This window comes from Acyrthosiphon pisum, chromosome X (assembly GCF_005508785.2).
Source record: "Acyrthosiphon pisum isolate AL4f chromosome X, pea_aphid_22Mar2018_4r6ur, whole genome shotgun sequence".
Taxonomy (NCBI): Eukaryota; Metazoa; Arthropoda; class Insecta; order Hemiptera; family Aphididae; genus Acyrthosiphon; species Acyrthosiphon pisum.
The window spans coordinates 89,760,421-89,786,042 of record NC_042493.1 but is presented as its reverse complement, the minus strand read 5'-3'; the positions used below and the strand labels follow the sequence as shown (position 1 = coordinate 89,786,042).

Here is a 25,622-nt window from a genome sequence, read left to right as displayed (position 1 = left end):
TTTAAATACGCTTCTCCATTAATCTTAAACACAAAAAAGTAACTGTCTATACAATTAATTTGTACTTAAATTCTTTTGAAGCACAATATTTAAAATATATTATATAGGTACATAATTAATTAAGAATTATAGAAATTTAAATATATTTTTATTCAACTTTTCCTCGATTTCAAAACTGCAAATTTATGTGTAACGTCCGACCAATAGATTTGTTGTGAAATATCATCTTTTATATTTAATATATGAATAGTGATATCTTTTCATCAACTTAAGCAGATAATTTGTAATTTTTTTAATACAGAAAATTACCTCCCTTCCCTTGCATTTGACGAGGATACACAATACATTTTTTAAAATAATATTTCTACATTAGGACATGTTGTCAAAAGTGAAGAATTATTTGTACCAATTCTTCTATGAACGCTTTTTGTGAACATAAAACAAAAGCACAACACTGTTGAAATGTTGTTAAAAAATGTCATAAAATAATGTTTAACAAAATAAATTTTGATTATCTATTGTAAAATAATGACCAATGTATTGTTCGAATAAAAACTATTCACAATAATGCATATTGTAAAATGTGTTAATAAAAACGTTATATTATAGGTACGTTTATCGTTTTAAAATTGGAATAAAACCATTAAAGTCTAAATACTTGTCCATGATTATTGACTACTGTAAAATATACTTAAATATTTTTTTAATTTATATTTTGTATAAAAAGTTAAAAAAATAAAATGTTCAAGCAATTATTATAAATTACTCAGACCTTAATTGCGATTGGACCACTAACTAAAAGCTATACCTAGATAACACAGGCACACAGCTATGATGTATTTATTTTCGTTATTCTTGAAGTTTTTGTAGATTTTATTATTGCTATTAATATTTTTGTATGATATTATATTAAAATATTATTCTTTTAACAATGTAATACGAATTTCGTAACGTAGAATTTATATTTTACGATACATTTTTACTGAAAATCTGACACCCCTTAAATTATATAAACATTATCACTTACACAGTCAGTAAGCCATTCAGGACACGTGTGATTATATTATATTTAGATTATAGGTTATCACATCCACAGTACGTATAAAAAATATCCAAATTATTGGTTATAATAATTATAGCCAATAATAATAATAATTATTATATTGTAACCAGTGCCAACCATTTATAATTTATATATTACATAAAACAAATTCTAATTTCTTCTAGTTGTCTACTATTACCATATTATAATCCGTAGCCAATGGAAACCATTTATGAACAACAACAAAATGTAGGTATACAAAAATCCCATGGAAAAAAGGTCTTTCAGTTTTTCCCAAAAATTTCCAATTTTCTTTCCTTTAAAACATCATTTGAATTATTACGAACATAATATAAAAAAAAATAAGCCAAATTCAAAAAACAGCCGTTCTCAAGTGATGTGGCTACCAACGAACAGCTTATATAAATTTTAAGTACACTTCCTCCCCAATTTAAAATTCCTGGCAATGCATTTGCACTACAGCCTACAATATCACTGTGGTTTACAGGCTTTATAATAATAAGGATGAGTGTATGACATACCAGATCATGAACAGGTAATCCTACCGGTTCTGTCCATTCTTTAACAACTAGGTATAATATTATAATTACCAATCTATATATTATCTGCGGCCATGACAACGTCCCGAACGTTTCCATGCGTAACCCATCATTTTTATAAACACCAGTGTATAGATACTATGTTATTTGTTGTTTGGAATTATATTATGTAGATTCTTTCGTTGTTTTAAATCACCATAATACCTCCGTACTCTAGACTACCTGTATTTATTAAATCAAGCCCGACGGACCTACAGGTAGGACAACAACTAATTTTATTCAACAAAACCAACACTGAACGAGAGGTATATCTGGTAAATTTTAACGATATGAGTCCGCCTTCGAATTACCACGTACAAAAAAGTAATTATAACGATATATAATATAATATGTAGGTGAAATCGCATAGTAATAATTAATTAGCTATAATCACATGCGCAAATCCCAGAGGTTAACACCTTTTCTTAAAAAAAATAGCCCCAATATTTTTTGTTTTTTGTTTGATCCAAATGGTAGGGGGGGGGGGTAGGTCACTATGGTCCCTATAAATTCACAGCTGGCAATTGAAATATAATAATATGTTACTGTAAAAGTGCGAATACCTAGGTTTATTATTACATCTACTGCCGGTAAATGTCTAAATTTCGGGCTTTTTACCGATTGATATTGGAAAATTCTAACTTTGAGTGATTGTTGGAGGTTTTTATGAATAAGAAATGGAAAATTGTATAGGGTAAACAATCTATTATGGTAAAAATCTGAAATATAAGAAAAAAATCTAAAATGTATAATATGTACATGCTACAATTATTTCACAATTAAATACTGTCAATACGGTCTACAAAAATTATAATCCAATAAATAATATATAATACTATTATGTTTAACATAAAATTTTAAGTCCAATACGTTGTTCAAAGTCTTAATCATCAGTAAATGTTCTAAAAATTGTATTTAAAAAGATGGACAAGTAGGTATCATTCATCTGTACAGCAGTTGTCGAGCGCATGTCACTGTTATGGATATGTTATATTTGAATTAAATGAGAAAACATTGCATACGAAAAACGATTCTGAGCGGAGACGTTGTGTCATCCTAGCATAGTTGTATAAATAATCAAATGTTTAATATTTAAAAAAAAGTGAGACAGAGGAAGTAAAACTTCTTCCATAAGTAGTTAGGCCCTTGAAATTATAAGTGAATTAAGGAGAGAGTGAGAAAAATCAATACAAAAAAATTATATAATTTACGATGGACATTTTTGTTTATTAATATAGTTACTATGGATATATATAAATATATAAACAAACGTGTCGTTAAATTTTTTCTGTCGTTTCATTTTTCGTTACGATTTTTTTTCCACCCACACCTCAAGAAAGAAGTTTTACTTAAAAAAAAAATAATCAGAACTAAAAATATCTCTTGGCATAACAATTTCCGGTGAACTTTTTTTTTGTCAATGGTAAAAAAACTTGTGGGGGAATTTCTAATGTTATCGTACCTATTTATAATGTTTTTTTAACTACTATTGAAGCATCTTATGAGAGTTCTTGCGTTAAATTTTTAGACTTTTTTACTAAATGAAAGTTTTTATTGACAATGATATGAAAAAAATTTACAAAATTCGAAAAATTTTTCAAGGTTATATAAATAGCTCAAAAACAGTCAAAATATTTCGAAAATTTTAGTTTCTACGGTTGTTAATTTTTGAGTTACACCATAAAAATAAAATCAATTATTTCAAAATTACTATTTTAGATTCTGAGCGGAGCGATGAATGTAGGTATTGATTTTACAATGATGTGTGATTTTTTTAATTTTTAATTTTTTTAAAATTTTTTTCATTATCCTTTTACTTTTTAGAACAGTAAAAATGTTTGGATTTTCTTCAAAAGTATCTTTTCTGATAGGAAAATGAATCTAGTTGGTACTTTGGGGGGGGGGGGGGGGGTGGGTTCAAAAGTAAAAAATTCTCAGTAGTTTTCATAAGCGCTGTGAAAAACAAAAGAAAAATTAAGGAAAAACGGGTGTTTTTATGCAAAATTTTGGGTTTTGGTGCAACTCTTAAACAAATTACTGTAGAGTGTAGGTACATGCAATTTTGACTGAATGTTTATATTAGCATTTTCTATACACCATACCATTTTACAAATATTTTGACTTGTTTTGAGCCATTTATGGACATTTTCAGTTGCCATTTCTTTTAGTTTTTTTTTTCTATAAATACCAATAAAATATTATTTGATGGTTAAAAAAGCTTGAAATTTAATAGAAAGCTCCTGGTATATATTGTTTTAATGGCAGATGAAAAAAATCAAAAATCTATATTCACAATTTTTTTTATAAGCATTTAAAGTTCAAATATTGACAAAATAAGTAAAAATTACAAAAATTTGCAAATTATTTTGAGTTAGAACTTTATAAAAATGTTCTTTTTTAAATCTAAGATTTGAAAATGTGATACAAGATTCCTCATACATTTGTCTACCTTTATCAAAAAAAAAAAAATGTCAAATTAAATTTTTATGAGCGTTTGAAATTCATATTTTTACAACATTTGATATTCACTCGATTTCTCATGTAACGATTTTCTTATTTTATTGTAATTAAAAAACAAATGACTGTAGATACTTGAAAATTTCACTGAATGTTTATATTAGCATTTTCTATACACCATAAAGTTTTGAAAACAATTTGATACTTTTTGAGCTTTTTACTGACATTGTCAGTTTTCAATTTTTTTAGTTTTTCAAACAAGATTCCACGTAAATATATAATGTAAACTACTTTATTCACCTTAATATCATTAAATATACTTAATATCAGTAATATCAGTATGATACTGATGGCTGACTGACCGTTTTCGCTCAGAATCGTTTTTATTATACAATGATATTATATCATTGAATTTAAATTTAACCCCATTCATTACAGTGACTCACTTGTAACCTACTGTACAACAGAGCGACATCCACTTACAAACCTTATTTTCACTTTTTTTTTAGTTTTTCTCGAAGCATTTGAAAATTACTGGGAATGTTGACCTCTTAAAAGTATCAAAAAAGATGCTGATGTCGAAAATTTGATTATTTTTATTACCCCGAATGTCGACGACAGACAGAAGAAAAAAACACTCATTATTATAAACACAATACAATCATTCGCTAAGCTCAAAATCTATAAAAATGTAATATTATTTCAATAAATAGTATTGATAACATACCTAAGAATTCGATGTAATAATATCATTGTAAACGAAAAATGATACTGAGCGGAGACTGTTTGTCAGCCTAGGATATTTTATATTTATATTTATATTTTTATTATTTATTCGGTAGCCGGTTAAGTTGAATTATTATTATTTGATAATTATCATATTTGTATGTAATATAATTTAGTAATTTCAAGTAGCTATGAATAATATTTTTTAAATTACAATAAAATAACTACAGTCGTTTTTCTTGGTAATTACTAATTTCGTCCAAATTTGAACTTAAAATAATTATAAAAAAACTGTGTTTATATTATATTATTTATATTTATTGGTTATAGAATTAACTATTTACATGGAACCTTTTTTTAAATTGTTAATCCTTGGGTAAAAAAGTTGAACATTTTATTTTAGTTTTAACTACTAAATAATTTGTACATTTTTAATTTGATACATTTCGTCAATATTTGAAACCGTAATGTATTCTTTAATATGTTTCAATTTCATGTACTAAATTTTCAAACTTTTTGACACAAAGAATACAAATTAATTGACATTTATAAAAAAATAAAAAAAAATTGAAAATTGAAAATGTCTTTAAACAGTTTAAAATACTAAATGATTAAATAAACATTTGGTGTAAATCTTAAGTATCTACGGTTATTAACAGAAATTAAAAATATCGAAAATGTATAATTACAATATTTTTATAAGTATTTGAAGTCCAATTATTGACAATTTTTATAAAATCTCAATAAGAGCTACCAGTTAAAAAATAAAAATTCACTATATTTTAACATGTATATTATCTATAATAATGACAAGGCTTGATAAATAAAACGAGATTTCTCATAAGTCTTTCTTTCTAGAATTCACAATTATTTAAATAATCATTTCCTAATTTCCTAAACTCTATGAAATTATCAAAATATTTAGACCGATTATTTCAAGTTATTAATACTACGAGTCTACGAACCAATTTTTACCGTTTGGTAGACGGTAGACCTACTTCACAATATTAATAAATTTATAATATTTTTTTAGTTAAAACAAAAAAATTCAATGGTGAAAAAAAATCATTATTTTTGTTTAATCATTGATTTAGGTAGTTTAAATTTTAACTTCAGATGCCTATAAAAAATATTGTAAATATAGATTTTTGATATTTTCAAACTGTCGTAGTAAAAGAACAAGTATTTATATACTCATATTGTTCGCTAGTCGTATTTAAATTTAAATAATATTATGTAAAAGGATTTTTTTTTTATATTAATTCATAATAGATTGTTTATCCTAAAAGTCTTGCCGTATTTTGTCGTTTACGAGGGCCCAAATTACAATAATCATTCAGAGTTTAACGCCGATTTTTTTTGTACCTATCACCCGGCTATATCGGTAAAAGCCCGCAATTCGGTAATGCACAGGCAGTATTCGTGCTTTTACCGTAACATATCATAATGTGCAAACATTAAGTATTCGACACCTACGCCAAAAGTCAGCTGACATTCGTGCAGAACTTCGCGGGACAGGCGAACGAACTGGCGTACGCCGAATGCCTTCGCGAGAATCACGCGGTCGAAATAGTCCAGCCGCTTTTGGACAACATCGACCCCGAGGTGAGGATGACAGCGGTGCTGGGCTTGTCGAGACTGGCCGGAAATAGCCGGGCGTGTGCCAAACAAATACTGTGTGCGAACAATCTACTGAAAGGGCTGCTCGGGCAGATCGCCAGCGAAAACGTACGTATATATACGTATTTTATGAACCACGGACTAATGTTGAGAGGACTGGCAACAATAAGGTGGGCGGGTAGTGAGGGCTGCAAATGCCTCGGCGCCTATTCTTCACCAACCCTATCCAATGAGTATAATATATACAGCGGACTTGCTAAGTACTTGGTAAAATAATACTACAGTCGAGTCGCGATAACTCGAAGCCGAAGATACATAAAAAATCTCTTCGAAATATTATGTAGGTATTATTCGAGATTTCTAACTCGAATGAACCTAACCCAGCCTCGGGGGAGTACAAAAAAATCTAATTCTCAAGTTTTTTTGAGTTATCGCGACTCGACTGTATTATGCTTTTAATTTGAACCTATACCATATAAACGATCGTAAATGTGTAAAGAACATTTTACTCTATAGGTTTTTTTGATTTATATGTGCTTACCCAGGACTGGATCCTTAGTACTGGACGTCTGAAATTACTGGCCAGAGGTATTTTGGGCCCCGTTAAAAAGTTGCTCGATAGGGAACTATCTTAGTCCGTGGTATGAACTATATGTGCAAACAGAAAACACTGTCGTACGCGCGATTCAGGTAAAGGGAAATGTAGGAAGATTTGAAATTTTTTTGATTTTCAGTCTAATCGCTATCTTAAGAGAAACCTTGTTTTCAATTTTTAATCCTTAACAAATAATCCTTGAACATTTAAGGAATTTTTAACTACTAAATAATTTGTACATTTTCAAATGGATAAATTTTGTCAACATTTTAATTTTAAATGCATATAAAAAAAAAACGTGCTAACGTATTTTAAATATTTTTATACTTCTTTTGTAAATTTATAAATTATTATTTATATTTTAGTTGCTACTTTAATTATAATACTTTTCCACTAGTCTACTGCATGATGAATATTTAGGGGGGGTATAGTGTATTATATCAACAAAAATTACTTCACGGGAAAAACTCTCACGCCTCATTGATATGTCAAATTTTGATAATATTTTTTATTTGATACCTATGTGAAAACTTTTTTTAGGTCGGATCAAGGCCCAAATGTTCACTTTATTTTAAATAGTGCTAGAAAAATACTTTTGAAAAATAACAATTATTGTGCGTTATTAAAATGGATATCTTAGCTTCTAAAACTATACTTTTAAAAATCGAGCTTTGATCCAACCTGCAAAAAGTTCTCTTCATTTAAATAAAAAAAAATAACGAAATTCTACTATATTATACAAGGCGTGAGAGCTTTTATGTAAGACATGTGTTTTCATTAAAAACATACAGGCCCCGACGACCTTATAGGGTATCTTATATTACGTTTTATAAATTTAGATATAAATAGAAAATTGCTTATGAATTTTTAACTTGAAATAATTTGCCAATTTTTACGATTTTAATGAATTTTGTCAAATCAAGTTTTCTAATCTTTCTGTTATTTTTCATTTATGCATTATAAAAATGTTATTTTTGGGTAAAATGCTTGACAATTTTTTCAAGGTTTGTCATAATATTCTCATATTTCAATTAAAAAATAACAAAATACAATAATTTTTATTAGAGTTTAAACTTGGTTAAATTGGTCTAAAATTGTTCAAAATGACGAAAATCTGCAAATTTTATAAAATTTTAAGCTTTACTATGATTATATCAAGACCCTATAAACAACAAAGTCCATTTTCAAGTTTCAAAGATGTGCATTGCTACATTGTTAAATCCAACTAAAATTTACTATTTTTAATAATTAAATTTCAAATTTTTTATTTACTTGATATCCCTTTATAGTGAGCTATCAACCAACTTTTTAGCTCACATAGTTCTAGATAAAAGTTTAAAAAATAGAGTTTTTAGAGTTGAACACAGACGTTTTACTAAATTCAAATTATTATACCGCATGGGCATGATATAAGATTTATCTTATATAAATATCTTATATTGAAGCTAATTTAATTACCCACCTAATCAATTTTGATTGAATATTAATTTCAGTAATTTTACTGAGTTACAACTTTACTATTTTCCTATTAACCACAAAATATTGAAGTTGTAAAAATTATAATTTTTTTATTTAGATTAAAAATTAAGAAAATAAAAAATATACTTAGAAGTATAGGCGAAGTGACATTCTCCAAACAAAATAGTTTTTCATATGCAATGATTTATGAAATTAACACATCCATTACAGTGAACATTGCAATGACGAGATACTGTATAGCAATGCGGTTATCTACTTGGCCACCTTTTTAAATTAATTTAATTACTTAGATATTTCTTTAAAATAATGTGGAATTATGTATATGTACCCCTTAGAATCCGCCACTGGTTATGTATGTTTCTAAATAGAAACTATTTTGACAAACAAGTTACTTACTAAAACTAATACAAAGATAAAATATAGGTACATTTATCATTTATAAAATGGTGCAACAAGTATGAGTTATCAAATGGATAAAAGTTATCTTAGGTATTAAAAATAGTAAATAATATATATTATTCGTAGAAGGACTTGAAACTTTCCGTCACTGGGTATGTTTATTATTGACTATGCCTAGCGTATACAAATTTGAAAATGTTTAGATTAATGTTAAGGTATTAATAACATGATTACCTACACGAACATATTCAGTATTCACACTACGGTATTGACATTTGACAACTAGTAATATTATATGAAATAAAATTATAATAATAACTATTAACTATAATATAGTATATGCGATTTGTTTTTGACAACTTCAGTTCAACTCTAGCCTACCGTAATTATTACTATATTGGAAATAGAAATTACTAATAACAATATAAATAATACAATAAAATACTAAAATACTAAAATACCCTAGAAATATAAAATAAAAATGTAATATTCGATGGTTTTGTCAAAGATTAGTTCAGGTTAAATTGACCATATCATAGTGTTTTTTTTATCAGAAATATAAATTATTATTATAAAAGATAACGGCTCGCCATTTAGCTTCAGTATCGTTTTTCGTATTTCATGATTTGGCATTGATTAAAATTTAAAACGTCATTACAGTGACCTATTACCTACCTTTACGTATTCAATGACATACTAATCGACACGACGACACCTACTATACAGCAGAGAGACATATCCGTTTTTTTTCGTATCTAAATTGAAACAACATTAGAAATTACAATTGATTGATACAGAAAAGTGATTTTTTTAATTTCCTATGCAGTGATTCTGACGTGATTTCCTTTAATCCACAAAATAATTTTACTTGTTTTTAAAAGCTGTAAATTCTTGCTTATTTAAATAAAGATTATTATACATATTGAAGTATTTTTTAAAAATCCATTACATAACAAAAATTAATTAATTGGGTAGCCTTCAATGTTTTTACGACTAAGCATTTATTATTTATTTATCTGATATTTTTTTTTGGGCGGAATGAATGATCCAACTATACCTTGTGCTTATCCTGTTTCTGGTAGTGATTGCTGATTAGAATATGTACATTGAACTTCACAAAGGTTATATTTTGATTTCTCACTTTTTTATTTTATGCGTAGGTCGAATAACACGAAAAAACACTCAAATTTATTAACTAAACATTCGTTTTTCATAAAACCAATTTTAGTTTTTTTTTTTAAATTTCAAAAGTATCAACGCATAACAGTATTGCTTGATATACAAGACATTAACTCTCACAAACTGTCGTTAATCGCGATACAAAGAAGACAAAATGGAAAACATTTTGTATGGTTTTATACTTTTATGATAGGTATTTTCTTAATTGAATACATATCTTAAAATATTTACAACTATTTTTCAAATAGTATTTTGTAATAAATAATTATGATTTTTCAACTCATATTTTATAACTATTTGGTGCACCTATTTCTCATCAAATAAAATACTGTTCAAAAAAATCAAAAAACACGCATCATTGTAAAACCAATACATTCATCACTTCACTCAGACTCTAAATTAATAATAAATAATAGTATTGGTGTTTTTCATTATAAGCAGGACAACGTAAATGTATAGTTAAGTGTTTTAGTTTACCCAATTTATACCTGCTTAATTGTACAAGTATTTGCCTAAAAATTATGTTGAAAAAAGGTCCAATCTTCAATATTGCTGCTTCTGGTATTTTGGGAGGTCAAAAAAAGATATTTTCAGTACTTTTCTTAATAATTGAGAAAAATAATAATCAATAGCAGAAAAACTGCGATATTTACGTAATGCACTAATGCCAGTTTTCTAAAGTACCTAGCAGAAGACGGGATGGTCTCTTCCCATTTTTCCTATAAGCAAACTGCAAAGTTTCGGCCATGGACGCCGTTTTTTCCATCCTATCTACAAATCAGGGGTGGAAAACTTTATAATAACGTTATGATTATAGCGTTATATTTGACAAAAAAAACGATTGAAATTTGTAAACGTTTAACGTAATTATGAAGCAAAGCGATAATCAAAAATAATTAAATACCGCAAAACAATACATACCGATTAGCAAAATATGTTATATTATATAATTAAACAAAATATAACGAAAAACGTAATTTATAGAATTTCATTGAACGGAAAATAACGGAAAACGAAATAATTTAAAATCCATTAATTTAAAAATTATATTGGTTTTGTAGAAATATTTATTTCAAGCATACGGACATTAGAATTGATTATATTATACTCCGTATCCGGGCCATCACCTACCCGAATTAGTTATTATTTATAAATTTAATTTAATTTTATACTATTCTAAATAACGAAAAATTCAAAACTTGTATAACGTTTTAATTCTGAATAACGATAAAAGCAATAACTGTGTAACGTTTTAATTGTAAATAACATAAAATGGAATTTTTTTTTGCAATGGAATCTCTGCTACGATTAATATAATGCCAATTTATATATAATTTTTTTTTTTGTTATCATAATGGAGTAGCTCTAACCTGGCTATAATAATTGAATGTAATAAACTATAATTATGTATTATGATTATATTATACATGATATTTATTTTTAACTATAATAGAAATCTTACAAAAAAAATTCCATGAAACTCATTCGGAATCTAAGTAAACACTTGTCGTCGTGTTCTGAAATGATATTAAGCGGATGTGATGGAATACATGCTATTTTAACATGTATGAAAGACTCAGATGTATTAGTGAGAGAAGTAGCTTTGCAAGCAATTAGTTCCATCGCTGGCCAAGATCCTAGTATTTCAGTACTCATCATAAGTTCTGGTAAGAACTTAAATTATATTTAAAACAATCATACTATCTGACTTAAAATACAAGTAGATTAATTCAGGGGTGGATAGATACTTTTTCGTAACAGGAAAACAATTTAAAAGGCCATACGCACCTACCTACAAATAAAACTTATGAAACAAATGAATTACAGTTATATAAATATTTAATTTTATAACGTAACATGTATAACGTTTTGATGGGGGCTATCACCAGTTAGGCTCTCATAGGGAATATTTCTATGATCGCATAGCCACATAGGCCTATCTACCCCTGGATTAGGTACATAGATTATAGACGCAACTATACTTTTAAAGAATACCTATGATGGGTAACTATCTACCTATTAATTTATAACTGAATGGCTCACTGCAACAACCAGGCAAGTCCACTTTTTTCGAAAATCATTTTATGTTTGTTTCGAATGCACCATATATCATCACGGTTAATACTGTTCAAAAACAATAAATGTCCAATCGTTGTTTACAGAGATAACATGCAAATGGACTTAACTCGTATAAAATTTTATGGTCAAAAACACGACAAGTCCGGACTGGTTTTTGCAGCTATGTTGTTATCATATATTTTTTGCTTAATAACAATATTAAGGGTCCTGGTTGCAATTTTTTAGATTAGGTCCGATTTCTGTAATTTATTTTTTTGTTAGATAGAGGAATATTTTTTACAGGGCGCATTGGACTTCGATTTTTAATTACGTTGCTAAAAACAAAAAATAATACAAAAACTAAAAAGTTGTAAAAATGGATTAAATTCAAACTTGTAATATAAGATTTAGAAATATAATTTAGAAAATCCAAGTCCAATGCGCCCTGCAATAAGTCTTCGTCTATCTAACAAAAGAAAAATTATGGAAACCAGACCAATCTACGAGGTGTGAGAGTTTTTCCTGTAAGGCATGTTCTTGAACAAAAAACAGGTCGCGCGCAGGCCCCCTTAAATATTATATTTTAAGATCAAAAAGTCATGCAAGTTCATTCCAAAATAATGAGCATGAACAGTATTATACCCGATGTTGTTAAAATCAGTTAAAATCATTATTAAATATTATTCGTGTTGGCAATCACGTATACTGGTTAAGTCATTATTTTTTTTTTACTTAATAATAATTAAATACATATAAAAGTATATACATTAATATTTCATTTGCAAAATCTGGGGCAAGTCAACATCTTTCAAACTTCCAGAATATATAGGTATATACTAGAAAAGCCATATATTGAGACACGACAATATGACAACAATATGTGTGTACTACTCAATATCATTGTTTGTTATTAGATTCCATTATTTTTTTAATTTTCTATTGACTAAATCAATTTTTCCTTCTCCTGAACAATTGTAAAAAGTGGACTTGCCTGGTTGTTGCAGTGTGCTCTTTTATAATATTTACAGTTATAGTTTGTATTCATAATTAAAATTAATATTTTACACTATGTTTATAAGTTATAACCTACAAACCATTGACAACTAACAAAATTACTAAAAAACGAATGTTGTACAACATTTAAACAATTATTAGAAATGTTTTTTTTAGTAAAAAAAATTTAGTGTTGAGTAAAAAATTTATATTGACTGTAAAATGTTCTAGATTGCTTGGATAAATTTATTTGTGTATTTTATTTATCGTTTTATTGTTATAAATTAACTTAGAGTGAATTATGAAGTTATCAACCCGTAATTCCATGAGCCATGGTAAAATATTTTTTTTTAGGGAGTTTATATATAAATATATATAACCAATATATATAATATACTTGTTATATAGTATTATTAGTATTAATCTGAGTTTGAGTTTCTCCGATCTAATACTTTATTATATATTTTTAAATGTGCAGGTATATTGCCACAAATTGTCCAAAGCTTAAAAGAGGAACGACACAATTTTAAATTACATGCTTTGTCCACTTTAAGCGAGATAGCTAAACACAACCAAAAATTAGCCAAAAAAATTGTGGACATGAATACTTTACCTAAAGCGATAATATTTTTATCGACTAATTATACCACAGAAATCAAACTTCAGGTACCTATATTATTACCTAAGTATAGAAACAAAAATCATATTGCGTCTTCTTTATTATATCTGAATGATGTAAATTTTATACTTTTTTCCATTTTGAATTTACTAAAAAATATTATATGAACTATTAATGATATATATTTTTTTTAATCACTTATAACTTTTTTATATTCTTTTCTGACTTTATGAAATGGTATAATTGTAATATATATAACCTATTATTATACATGTTTATTTTTTAATATGTCCATAATGTGCATAGGAATATATTAATAATAGTTTATTAGCGCCAAAATAGGGCAATTGAGTGTACAGATAGGTTTCAACAAAATTATAAATATTAGCTAAAATAAAAATGATAATAATATGTAGTAATGTTAATAATATTAGTATTTAGTTTATAATGATATTTTTTTTTTATATGTGTATACATAATTTAAAAAAACATATATCACTTATGTTAATTTACAATTTCTTAAACTGAACATAAAATTATAATACTTAATAACTATGGATGCTGTATTATTTTAAATTTAAACATAAAAGCCAAAGTTTAGATACTTCATCAAAATTAAAATAGAAATTTATACTATTACAATTTCGGAGCATCTTAGATCTTGAATAAAAATTAGGTACCTATACCAACCTATTACCTCCAAAATTTCAGGACAAATAACTTGATAATTTAATATTTTAAAAACAAAATAAATATCAATAAATTTCCTTCTGGAAGAGGGCGTGTGAAACCTAATTTCAAAGCTAGTTTATCAATAGTACAATGAGTCGCAAATTTATTTAACAGATATCGTATTATTATTTATTAGGTACCACCTACCTACCTAATTTTTGTATATATTTGTACATATTTTGTACCTAAAATTTAAGATTTCTAAAAGTAGATATTTTAATTTATGCAAAATATTTTTAATTTAACTATTTGTAATATCATATAATATACTATATACCTACCTGGGATTGCAAATCCGTTGCACATCAAAATATATTGAGGGCATGGGAAAAATTAAAAAACTTATTAAATTATATTTTATTTTTAATAATAAATTATAAGACCATAATTGTTTTCTTATTTATTTATATGATATTCCACGAACGTTAGAAAAATTTGTCATCCTTACTATAGGTACCTACTACCTATATAGATAATATCCATTTATATACATTATATGTATATTTACATCGTACATTTATTTTTGTTTTGCAATACAAAAGAATTGTATTATTTATATTATTATATTAGCCATTATATCTTGTTCATATTTCTTCATTACTGCTTAATATTTAACTATTTTAAGGCAAGTGCATTAGCATTGATAAAAAACATTGCTAAGCACTCGTTGACCTTAACCGAAACAGTAATCGAGTCAAACATATTTCCGGAAGTATTGCTGCTGATGGCGCATCCAGACGAATCTATACGTTACAATTCGGCTGACGTCGTTTACGAAGTAGTCAAACATTCTGTCGAAGTACGTTCAGACATACGTTAAGATAAAATACAATAAATATCACTTATATGATCATTCAGGTTGTCAGGTCATATCAAACAAATAAAAACAACCAACGTTTTCTACATATTATATTGTATAAAAGTGGAGTGCCTGACTGCAGGGCTCAGGCTAATTCGAGTTTTCAATATTATTTATTATTATATTGTACTTATTTCTTATATATTATTACCTATATAGATTTCTAAGATGATCGTGACTACTGGCGGTATAGTTTCATTGTTGAACATAATTTTGAATAGCAAAGAATATCCTTCTACTCCAGCTATACTCGCGTTGGGATACATTTCCTCCATGTCACCATCACTCGCGATGGCTGTTATCAATTCCAAGGTATATGAATGCTTATTTTAATAGCTTTTATTTCATTTGATATACCTAGGTATACAATAATACATTTACCTACAATTTTTTTTCAATATGGCTGAAAGACTTGCTAAACGCATGTTCTTCAAGTATATTATATATAAATTTGTTGATTCAAAGTCATATTACTTATAAACAGGCACGCCCGCAGAGAAGTAACTCATTAGGCGCAAATTACTTTTAGTGCCAATATAAGTCATTGGGGGAGAGGTCTAACAGAGAAGGAATTTTTATATTTTTATTTTTATTTGAAAAATCTAAATTATAAAAATAATAAGGCTGGGCTTATAAGTACTAAGTTATAATTAATTTAGACATTTTCAAATTTGGCTATTTTACGCGTACATATGTAGGTACTTAAGGAACCTAGATAAACTTACAATTATTATGACTTTTTATGGTCGTACATAATGTTAACTTAGTATTAGTATTTTATGCTTAGTATTAATGTCTACAAGTAGGGATTTCATTAATTTAAATATCGAAATACATAGGTAATTTAAATTACTCAAAATTACCTTCTTCGTGTTATTTTGGCTGTACTCGTATATTGACTTTATTTTATTTTTTTACTATTATTGTTCATCTGTAAAACAATAAAAATTTATATTAAAAAAAAAATCTCAAAATAAGTATTATAGGCACATTGTGTTTACTGTTAATGATATTAGTAGGTACCTACCTATACTACACTATGAAATCAAAACTTTATTTTTAGAAATTTAACATAACCATTTGGTGTTTGATAAACGATGATACTTATATTATTGTTTATTAAACAGCTTTTGAACAATTTAAAGGATTTAGTACTTCATATAGTAGAATACTTAAATGTCTGAATTCCAAAAAAAAAATATCAATGATAGTAGGTATTTAGTCGTATACGCGAAATAATTACGAAACCATAATATTACGTGCTATAAACCGATGTTTATATTTTAATCGACGAGTCCGTGAATTGTATGGAACATCCTGATGACCTGACGCATGCCTTACCTGCATAATATAAATATTAAATTAAATTTAACATAATATATACACTCATAAGATGAACTGCTTATAACTTTCAGGTATTGAAACATTTGACTGCCGTCCTAAAAAGCGATACAGATAACGATTGTTTAAAAGCCGGTACAGCTTGGACATTAGAAATGATAGGTCAACACGGTGCTAAACATTCGAAATCCGTTTTTGATTGCAATGCCGTGAGCGCTATGATTGATGTGAGAACGATAAATAAAATCCTACAAGCAATTAGTGTCTAGTGATGCGCGTTAGTATGACGAATTACCATCAACAGGGATTATTTTTTTTCTTTCAGGTTTACATTGACACAAGTCCAACACGCGAGGCCCATCATAAATGCAAAAGTGCCATTCAAATCATACTGAGCAAATGCGAAGACTTTGCTGCTTTAGAACAATTGTTGACACCATCAACTCCTATAAAAATAATGCCGCACATACTTCTTAAAATGAGCAAAGTACTCACTAATTTCTCTGCTAATTATACATTTATAATTTATACATATATGGTCACATTAGATTTACTAGCACCAGTCAATATAAAGTAAAACCGTGATGGCATAATGAAACGTTACAACTTATAAAACAGTTGTTTTATTTTATATAAACACCTATTAATACACATCAGTTTGAAATAATTACGATACTTAAATATTTTATACTAATTCATATTACATTGCATGGGTGTACTCACGAGGGGGTGGGGTCATGTGTGTTACCTCCTGCCCCACCCATTGGCCGTTTTTTACGCGCTGTTTTTTTGTGTACCGATAGCCCCCTATACATATTATGCGCCTAGATATTATCCACTACCCTCTCCTACCATTGAAATTTCCTAAGAGCGCCACTGATACATTTCGTTAAATAATGTGCTTAAAAGCTATAGTAACATGTAATATGTAGTCATAGGTACACCGAGCTATTGTAATAAATAAGCTTAAGTTTCTATAATATACTATGTCACTATAATATATTTTATCCTATAATCTACATCAATAAACTGTCTGTTCTCACTATATCTATTATAAGTTATTACCTATTACCAACTACATTTTTGTTGTTTTCTTCTTCATTAATAAATATATTATTATTATTATTATCATCATTATTATCAAAAGCTATGTACTTACAACAAAATATTAAACATTTTGATTCAGATGTTAACAAAAAGCTTTAAAGCACGGCGAATTTTTATTAAGCGGGGACATTTGAAAATGATTCAAAACCTTAAACCAGAAATAAATTCACATCTGTATCATGTTATCAAATCTGTTAATTGTTGTTTCCCAGAGACTATACTACAGTAAGTTTAACATATTTAGCTTTCAAATTTAATTTAAAAATATATCTTTTATTTCAATTTTAATTAAGGATGGTATCTGGAGACATTCCAGAATCGATTTTGAAAAAATTGGACAAGTATGTGCCAAAAAGTCAATGTTTCTTATACGATACCGATATAAAAACTTGCAATATTTTCACCAATCCTGTTTAGTCGTGGAGAACACTATTTGAGGTGGAATCGGTATTTAAATATGATAAAGTTTTATACATTTGATAAATTATATTTACTAACACAATTTAAATGATAAATATATATATTTTTTATCTTTATATTTATAACGTTTTTTTATAAATACCTATAATTTCCATACACAATATAGGTACGCACATAACCATGTATCGGATTTAGGAGGGGAAGATCGAGGGGCCATACGTATGTATGTATGGCCATATGTCTCCACTACGTATCTCACACCATATGTTTTATGTTTTTGAGTAATCTTAGAGTAAAATCGACCATTATTATTTACCCAAAAATCATAGAAATTGAAATCTGTAATTAAATTACATTTAATAAAACTAAAATTATTTGGCCCCCACACGTCTCCTCAGTGGGCCCAGTATTTATATGTATATGAAATTTAATTAAATAAAAAAATCGATTCTTCCAAAGTGGCCTTAAAACAATTTAATATCTATTTCAATTTACAATATTTTATTTTACTTTTTAAGTCGAATATAAAGTCAAATAATATTAAAACATAACACCGATAGGTATGTTTAACTGTCAATAAATATTATTACCATTAATAATTTTTGAAATAGATGATTTTAGTCAAAGATTACTAAAAAGTCATAAAAAACGATTTTACGTGAATGAGTTTTATCTATGTTTGAGTAGGTTTGAGAGGGAAAACAAATATAGCACAGACCCCCTCTTTAATACATTTAAAAAAATTTTAGTAAAAATCATAAAATATATATTTATGCATTTATTGTACTTAGATCTTACACACTTTAATTAAAGTATGGTATAAAAATAAGAGAAATTTAAAATTATTGTGATACTTATTATTTATTCATTTTTTTTTTTTGCACAACTGCGTAAGTGATGATAATAATGCTTTCCTATATAATATTTAAAAAAAAATTGGACAAGTGGTACCGCTCTACTAATCAGTAGTAAAGTTTTCAAACATGTCGTTGTATGTAAAAAAATACAATTTAATAATTTTAAGAAATATGTATAAACATCTCATAAAGAGTCAAAATTGTTTGAAATGAACAAACAATTTTACCATGTACAGAAAATGATCATTTTAAAATTAGCAGAAAATTTCAAGTATCTAGGATTATAAGTTTTTGAATTACAGCAAAATTCAAAAATTTTAAATTCAAACGGTCATAAAAAATGAATAATTTTTTGTTTAAGGTACAAGCATTTGTAGGAAATCTTCTATCAACATTTCTCTTGTTAGCTATAAAAGGAAAAACATTAATGAATTTTTAACTGAAAGATATTTGAAAGTTTTCAAAACTTTGATGAATTTTGTCAAATATATCAAATTATATAAACAATTATCGTGACATGTATCTTTAATATTTTTTAACTTATATTAATGAAACTTAAAAGGAACCTAGCATTAAATTGCGAAGTCTTTTTACTAAGTGAAAAAGTTTTAATCAAGAATAATTTAAAAAAAAATCGAAAAATTTCTCAAAGCTTTAACTAGCGAAAAAAAGATCTTAAGAGTCAAAATATTTCAAAAATTTTGCCATTTATGGAAAATGCTATTATAAATTCCAAAGGTCTACGGTTAATTTTTGATTTAGGTACACCAAAAAAAATAAAATTGATTTTGCTTAAATTTACCACTTTTTTTAGTTTTTCTCGATGCTTTCTATCACTACACGAACAAGATGCTGATCTCAAAAATCGGATTATTTTTACCATCCAAAATATTGCAGAAAAAACAGAAAAAACACACATTATTGTCAAATCAATACATTCTTTCACTCCGCTCAGAATTTAAAATGTAGGTACATGATACATTATTTATGTTGCGTACGGTTTGAATTGCTCTTTTACCTATATCTTCCTTGCATAGGTATATAGGTATATCATAGGTATATTATGGTGGATATATGTGTATACCAACATCATATACCTACTAATAGCCGAAGGGCAAATATTGTATGGACTTGAACTGCTTCCGATTAAAATGTTTAGTAAATATAGGTGTACAAATATAATGTCAAATGTCAATAAGTCAATGTGTTTACTTTTCCATCGCGGGTAATTAAAAAATATGATGGATAATACAAATAAAAATTATTGACATTTTAGATTCTTAGCGGAGAAACGAATTTATGATTTTATAATGATATGTGTTTTTGCTTTTTTTTGTGTGCTCGTGTGTGCCCGTTTAATAGTAGAAAAATTATTCGATCTTCAATATTGAATGTGGTTTCTGGCAGTAAATTGTATCTAGTATTCTAGTAAGTACCTACTTTTTGGTTAGTCAATAAAATTCTTATTTAATAACATAATTAGATATATTTAAACGAATATAATAATATATAATAATGATTTATTCTCATTAGTTTTCTTATTTTAGATTCTGAGCGGAGCGATGAATGTATTGATTTTACAGTGATGTATTTTTTAATTTTTTTTAATTTTAATTTATGTCTATCATCACTTTTTAGGACAGTAAAAGTGCTTAGATTTTCTTCGACAGTATCTTTTCTAATAGCAAAGTGAATCTAGTTGGTAGGTACTTTGGGGGGTCAAATGTAAAAATTAAGGAAAAACGAGAATTTTTACGCAAACTCGATTTTGGTTTTTAGTGTAACTCTAAAAAAAATGATAATAGATACATTTAATTTTGACTGAATGTCTATATTAGCATTTTCTATACATAATAACATTTTCAAAATATTTTGACATATTTTAAGCTGTTAACGGACGTTTTAAGTTTCCAATTTTTTTAGTTTTTTATTCTATAAATATCAATAAAATTGAATTTGTTGGATAAAAAAAGCTTGAAAATGTAATAGAAGGCTCTTATAATATATTGTTATTTGTTTCAAAGACATGAAAAATATTAAAAATCGATAGTCACAATTTTTTTTATAAACATTTAAACTTTAAACTTTAAATATTGACAAAATACGTAAAATTCACGAATTATTTTCAGTTAGAAATACATGAAGCTGACACATAATCGTTTAACCATCTACTTTTCGTATAATTAGTGTCTTACGTTAAATGGATCACTCTGTATGCTTATACTAAGTTTTATATTAAATAATAATTAATAATATAATAAATGCAATATTTTCGTAAAAAAAAATGAATTCAACTAACCGTATTACTAACTGTAAAATAATTAATACATTACTATTTACTATATAATAGGTACTTAGTAATAAATGTAATAAAATATATTTAGTAATAGGTAGGACGTAGGTATAGGCTGACAGATCTTCTTAGCACAGAATCGTCTTTGGTATTATCATTGATTATACTATGTATAATCAATGGTATTATCATTGAATTCAAATTTAAGACGTCCATTATACAGCAGAAGCGTTACACACCTACTTGCCCACTTTTTTAGTTTTAATTGTATAAAATATATAATAATAATAGTATAATATTGTGTGATGATTAATGTGAGCACATAATTAAAAAGTTATATTCAATGGCCAAGATCAAAAACTGAGGGACATCTGTTTTGTATACAATTATATAATATAATCATCCTAACGCACAAAATAGTCTAAAAACACTGAACTTACATGATGTTAACTTAAGTATAAATAACTTGAGTTTAAATTCCAAAGTATAATGCATGTGAATTTGAAAAAGCACATACTGATCAATTTTCTATAAATGCTCGTAATAATCGTTTTAATATTATACCTACCTATAGCTGATCAAATCGATTCGTTACTCCTTAAAAAAATATAAACAATACATTATATTTAAAAAATAAACCATTAAAATTTAGTATAAGTCTTACATTATATAATGTGAAACCAACTTTGTATAATATTCTAATAAATATTCTAATATTATGTCGTTATTACTAATTCGTATACGATATAAACAACGCTAGCACTTATTGGAGGTAGTGGTGGGAAGAGGTGTGATATATATAAATATTTTTTAAACATTTATGTCATATAATATGTTTTAACATTTTATTCCGAGTTATACAGGGTGTAACAGAAACGACTGACCAAAAAAAAAATGTATGCTACTTAAACGTATGACAAAAATTGATAAAATTATATGATTAGTAAATATAGCTTAAGAAATATACCCATGCTAGCAAATTTTCAAAATAAAATATCAATATTTTAAAAATTCTAAAAAATAAGCTACTTGACTTAGATAAATGTTTTTACCATCCAAATCGTTCTTGTAGTCAGATTCACAAATTGGCTATTTTGAATTTATTCAAAACAATTCAAATCAAATTTAAATTTTTTTATTTTTAGTATTAAAAAATAAAAATAATTTTTTTATTACACGTGTAGCGCAAGTGACTATAAATTATACATAAACAAAAAATTTTTTAAAAATATTGATTAGAACAAAAGTTATTCCGAAAGTCAGTTCTTTCTGTTACACCCTGTATATTCCAGTCATTATAATGAGCGTTTTCAGAAACACATTTTTTTTTGTATACGACATTTATAAGCGTATATACGTTCCGACAATCCCATAGTTAATTTTTATTTTTATTTTTACATAAGGCTCATAATAACTTATGCTTTATGTATTATGTGGCAACATGGCTCTGTTAGTCTGATAGCATATAGAAAGTAGATGTCTAATAGAGTAATTTCATACAAACAACGGGAGATGTATCCTCTCCCATCACATGTGGCTTTATTTTTGTTTCTTATGAATATATTAAAGGACATACGGCTCGAGAACTATAATGCAGCTGGTCTGGTGTACGCGGCGACGGAAACTGGCAAGTTATCCCCTCCGTCACATTAAAATATGGTAATTACTACGACTGCAGTAAATTACTAATAATTATTAATTGTTGTTTTCGAGAATTTGGTATATTGTGAGAAATGATAATATATGAGAATAAGCTAACAACTTGATATCCCGGCGGGTCTGTTCCCATATAACTACACTGTAGATATTTTATAAAAAATAGATCATATTAATTAACAGAATATTTTGTCAACTCGTTACTAATTCCACATCCACGCGCCATTTAATTAAACACACACAATACATATATAATTGTGTGGAACTTAAGTTATTCATAATTCAACATATAATTATATATTATAAATTTTAAGCAATAATCTCGTTTCGATGCGGTTATCTTTTTGTTCTACTAGTATATCATTTACTAATAACCTATCTAAATTATTTCGTTCAAATGTCTATTTAGGCATACTGCTATTAAAATAATATGAAACTATATCACTGATATAATATCAACTATAAATTTGATTCATACCATGATTACCACGTATGAAGCATAATATACTCGTATTCAGTCATACGTATATACAAATTACATACACATTACACGTACCTACACATACCAATACGAATCATAGGCCATAGATACACTAAATATTATGTTGTTTTTACCATGATTTTTTTCGTCTTTTGACCTTATATTGATATTTTTGTTTTAATTAATTATTAAATGTTAAATATAAATTATGAATTTTCGACCAACTACAACCTGTGATAGACATAATATCGTATATTATAGTATAGTATACGAGTATGACAGAGGTATACAAACTTTTTCCACACGAAGATCTTTCGTATTTTCATAGCATAGGTGGGTACCCACTGACGGCTCCCAAATTATTAATGAAAAAATAAGATAATGCCTATTTATAATATGATTGTAAGTGTATTTATTTCATTACAAATTATAATGCACATTATATGTACTGACATCAATTATCGTCACGGCTATAGCCCATTTGGCTCCCGTTTTTCTCGAACAGCTCCTGTTTTACAAAAAGGTCATTTTTCAAACGGATCCCGTTTTACAAAAATATCAATTTTTTGACGACACAAATTCCTTCTCACTACACACAGATTTAGAACTGCCTAAAAAGAGGCGTGGCTAAAAATGAGTTTATGTATTTTTTCAGTCTTATATGCGCAGAATAAATTATAAAAATTTGGGTGATATAAAAAAATCATAGGTATTATAAATTAATATAAATTAAAAACGTGTTGGAGTTCTTTTACATTGTATAATAATATTATGCCAAGTATAAATCGTAAAGAATTTTTTTTTGTTGAATGCTGGAGTCGTTTGGAAATTTACGTATTTGTGAAACCTTTTTCGTCAGGAGCCGTTTGGGAACCAATGAATATGAGCCATTTGAGCTGATTGCGCAGATCGCGGAACAAGTCAATATGTAATCCATAGATTAGTACAATAATAATAATAATAATAATAATGATCAGCAACACAATTATTATCTTAAGAGGACGCCACACGGATATTTGTTATCTCTGTCTTACAAGTTGACAACATAGCAAATTATTCACTCAGCAGAACACATTTATCTACGTAAGTTAAAAAATTAGAGTAAATTGAGCTCTTATAAAATGTAAAGGTAAGATTATTTATCTAGACAATGGCATAAGATTTTTATTATATTTTAATTTTAAAGCGAGTTATGAGAATTTTAAAATGTACAAACAGTTTACAATTTTAATATACACATAACTCACTTTAAAATTATAATATAATAAAAAGCCTATGTTATTGTCTAGATAATAATCTTACCTTTAAATTTTATAAGAGCTCAATTCGCTCTAATTTTTAAACTAACGGAGATAAACGTGTTCTGCTAAGCGTAAAATTTGCTATGTTACTCACTTGTAAGACGGACACAACAAATGGTCGTGTAGCGTTCTCCAAATAATTATAGTTTTCATTTATCGTCTGATATCTTTTGGTATTGATATCTAAAGATTTGCTGCTAAATAGCAACACTGAACGAGTAATGAACGCATTCTTTTTTCAACGAACGTGAACGTGAACGCGTTCTTTTTTTAATGAACGCATTAATTTATTTTTTTAGTAAACGTTCCAAACACCGGTGTCAAGTAGGTAGTTAAGGGGTTTTCAAAAATAATTTTTAAATATTTTGATCAAAAACAATGTACAATTGTATAATATTATATATGGTTTGAGGCTCTTTTTAGAGTTTTGCCTACAGCATCAGAGCTCTCTATATTATAATACGCCTACTTTACCGTTGGTCTCGGTGAAGTTGATTTTTAAATTTTGGTTGTTGTTAAGTAGGTACCTGCCGAAATGCATAGGCACAGGATAATATTATATTGTTATTGTTGTTGAATCGGACTGCGCATCGTGTCTGTGTGTCATGTGATTTGATTCAAGGACGACGAAACCGGTTTTTTTCAACCCTCCGAGTAGTATCCGATGTACCTTACTATTATATACCTCGAGTATACACTAAACACACCGGCCGGCCACTGGAAATGTATTTCATTCCCAAACAGGCGCTCTCATCGCCACCTATCGGCCGTTAATAATCGAGCAACATATTATTCCGTTGCTGCAGCGT

The 25,622-nt window shown here is 27.2% G+C and overlaps 1 protein-coding gene across 3 annotated transcripts; it reads left to right on the top strand.

Annotated features, from left to right (window-relative positions):
• The first annotated feature begins 1,599 nt into the window (after positions 1–1,599).
• On the top strand, positions 1,600–18,334 carry LOC100573106 (sperm-associated antigen 6-like). 3 transcript variants are annotated; one of them, XM_003246178.3, is made up of 10 exons: positions 1,603–1,965; positions 6,287–6,552; positions 11,550–11,763; positions 13,626–13,813; positions 15,124–15,297; positions 15,517–15,669; positions 16,773–16,925; positions 17,024–17,185; positions 17,885–18,030; positions 18,099–18,334. In XM_003246178.3, the coding sequence occupies exons 1-10, from the start codon at positions 1,932–1,934 to the stop codon at positions 18,220–18,222; spliced, it is 1,614 nt and encodes a 537-aa protein (XP_003246226.1). In that variant the 5' UTR covers positions 1,603–1,931; the 3' UTR covers positions 18,223–18,334. The 3 variants fall into 3 exon arrangements, with proteins under 3 accessions (XP_008185594.1, XP_003246226.1, XP_008185595.1); XM_008187373.2 differs by having other exon boundaries at positions 1,605–1,965; positions 6,309–6,552; XM_008187372.2 differs by lacking the exon at positions 15,517–15,669 and having other exon boundaries at positions 1,600–1,965.
• Positions 18,335–25,622: the final 7,288 nt, after the last annotated feature.

What these genes read in the sequence shown, in the direction of transcription:
- LOC100573106 (XM_003246178.3), top strand. Translation starts at nt 1,932, where the DNA reads ATGAGTCCGCCTTCGAATTACCACGTACAAAAAA. An exon ending in GAATTACCACGTACAAAAAA is followed by an intron (nt 1,966 to 6,286) that starts GTAATTATAACG and finishes GCAAACATTAAG; the next exon opens with TATTCGACACCTACGCCAAA. An exon ending in GGCAGATCGCCAGCGAAAAC is followed by an intron (nt 6,553 to 11,549) that starts GTACGTATATAT and finishes TAACTATAATAG; the next exon opens with AAATCTTACAAAAAAAATTC.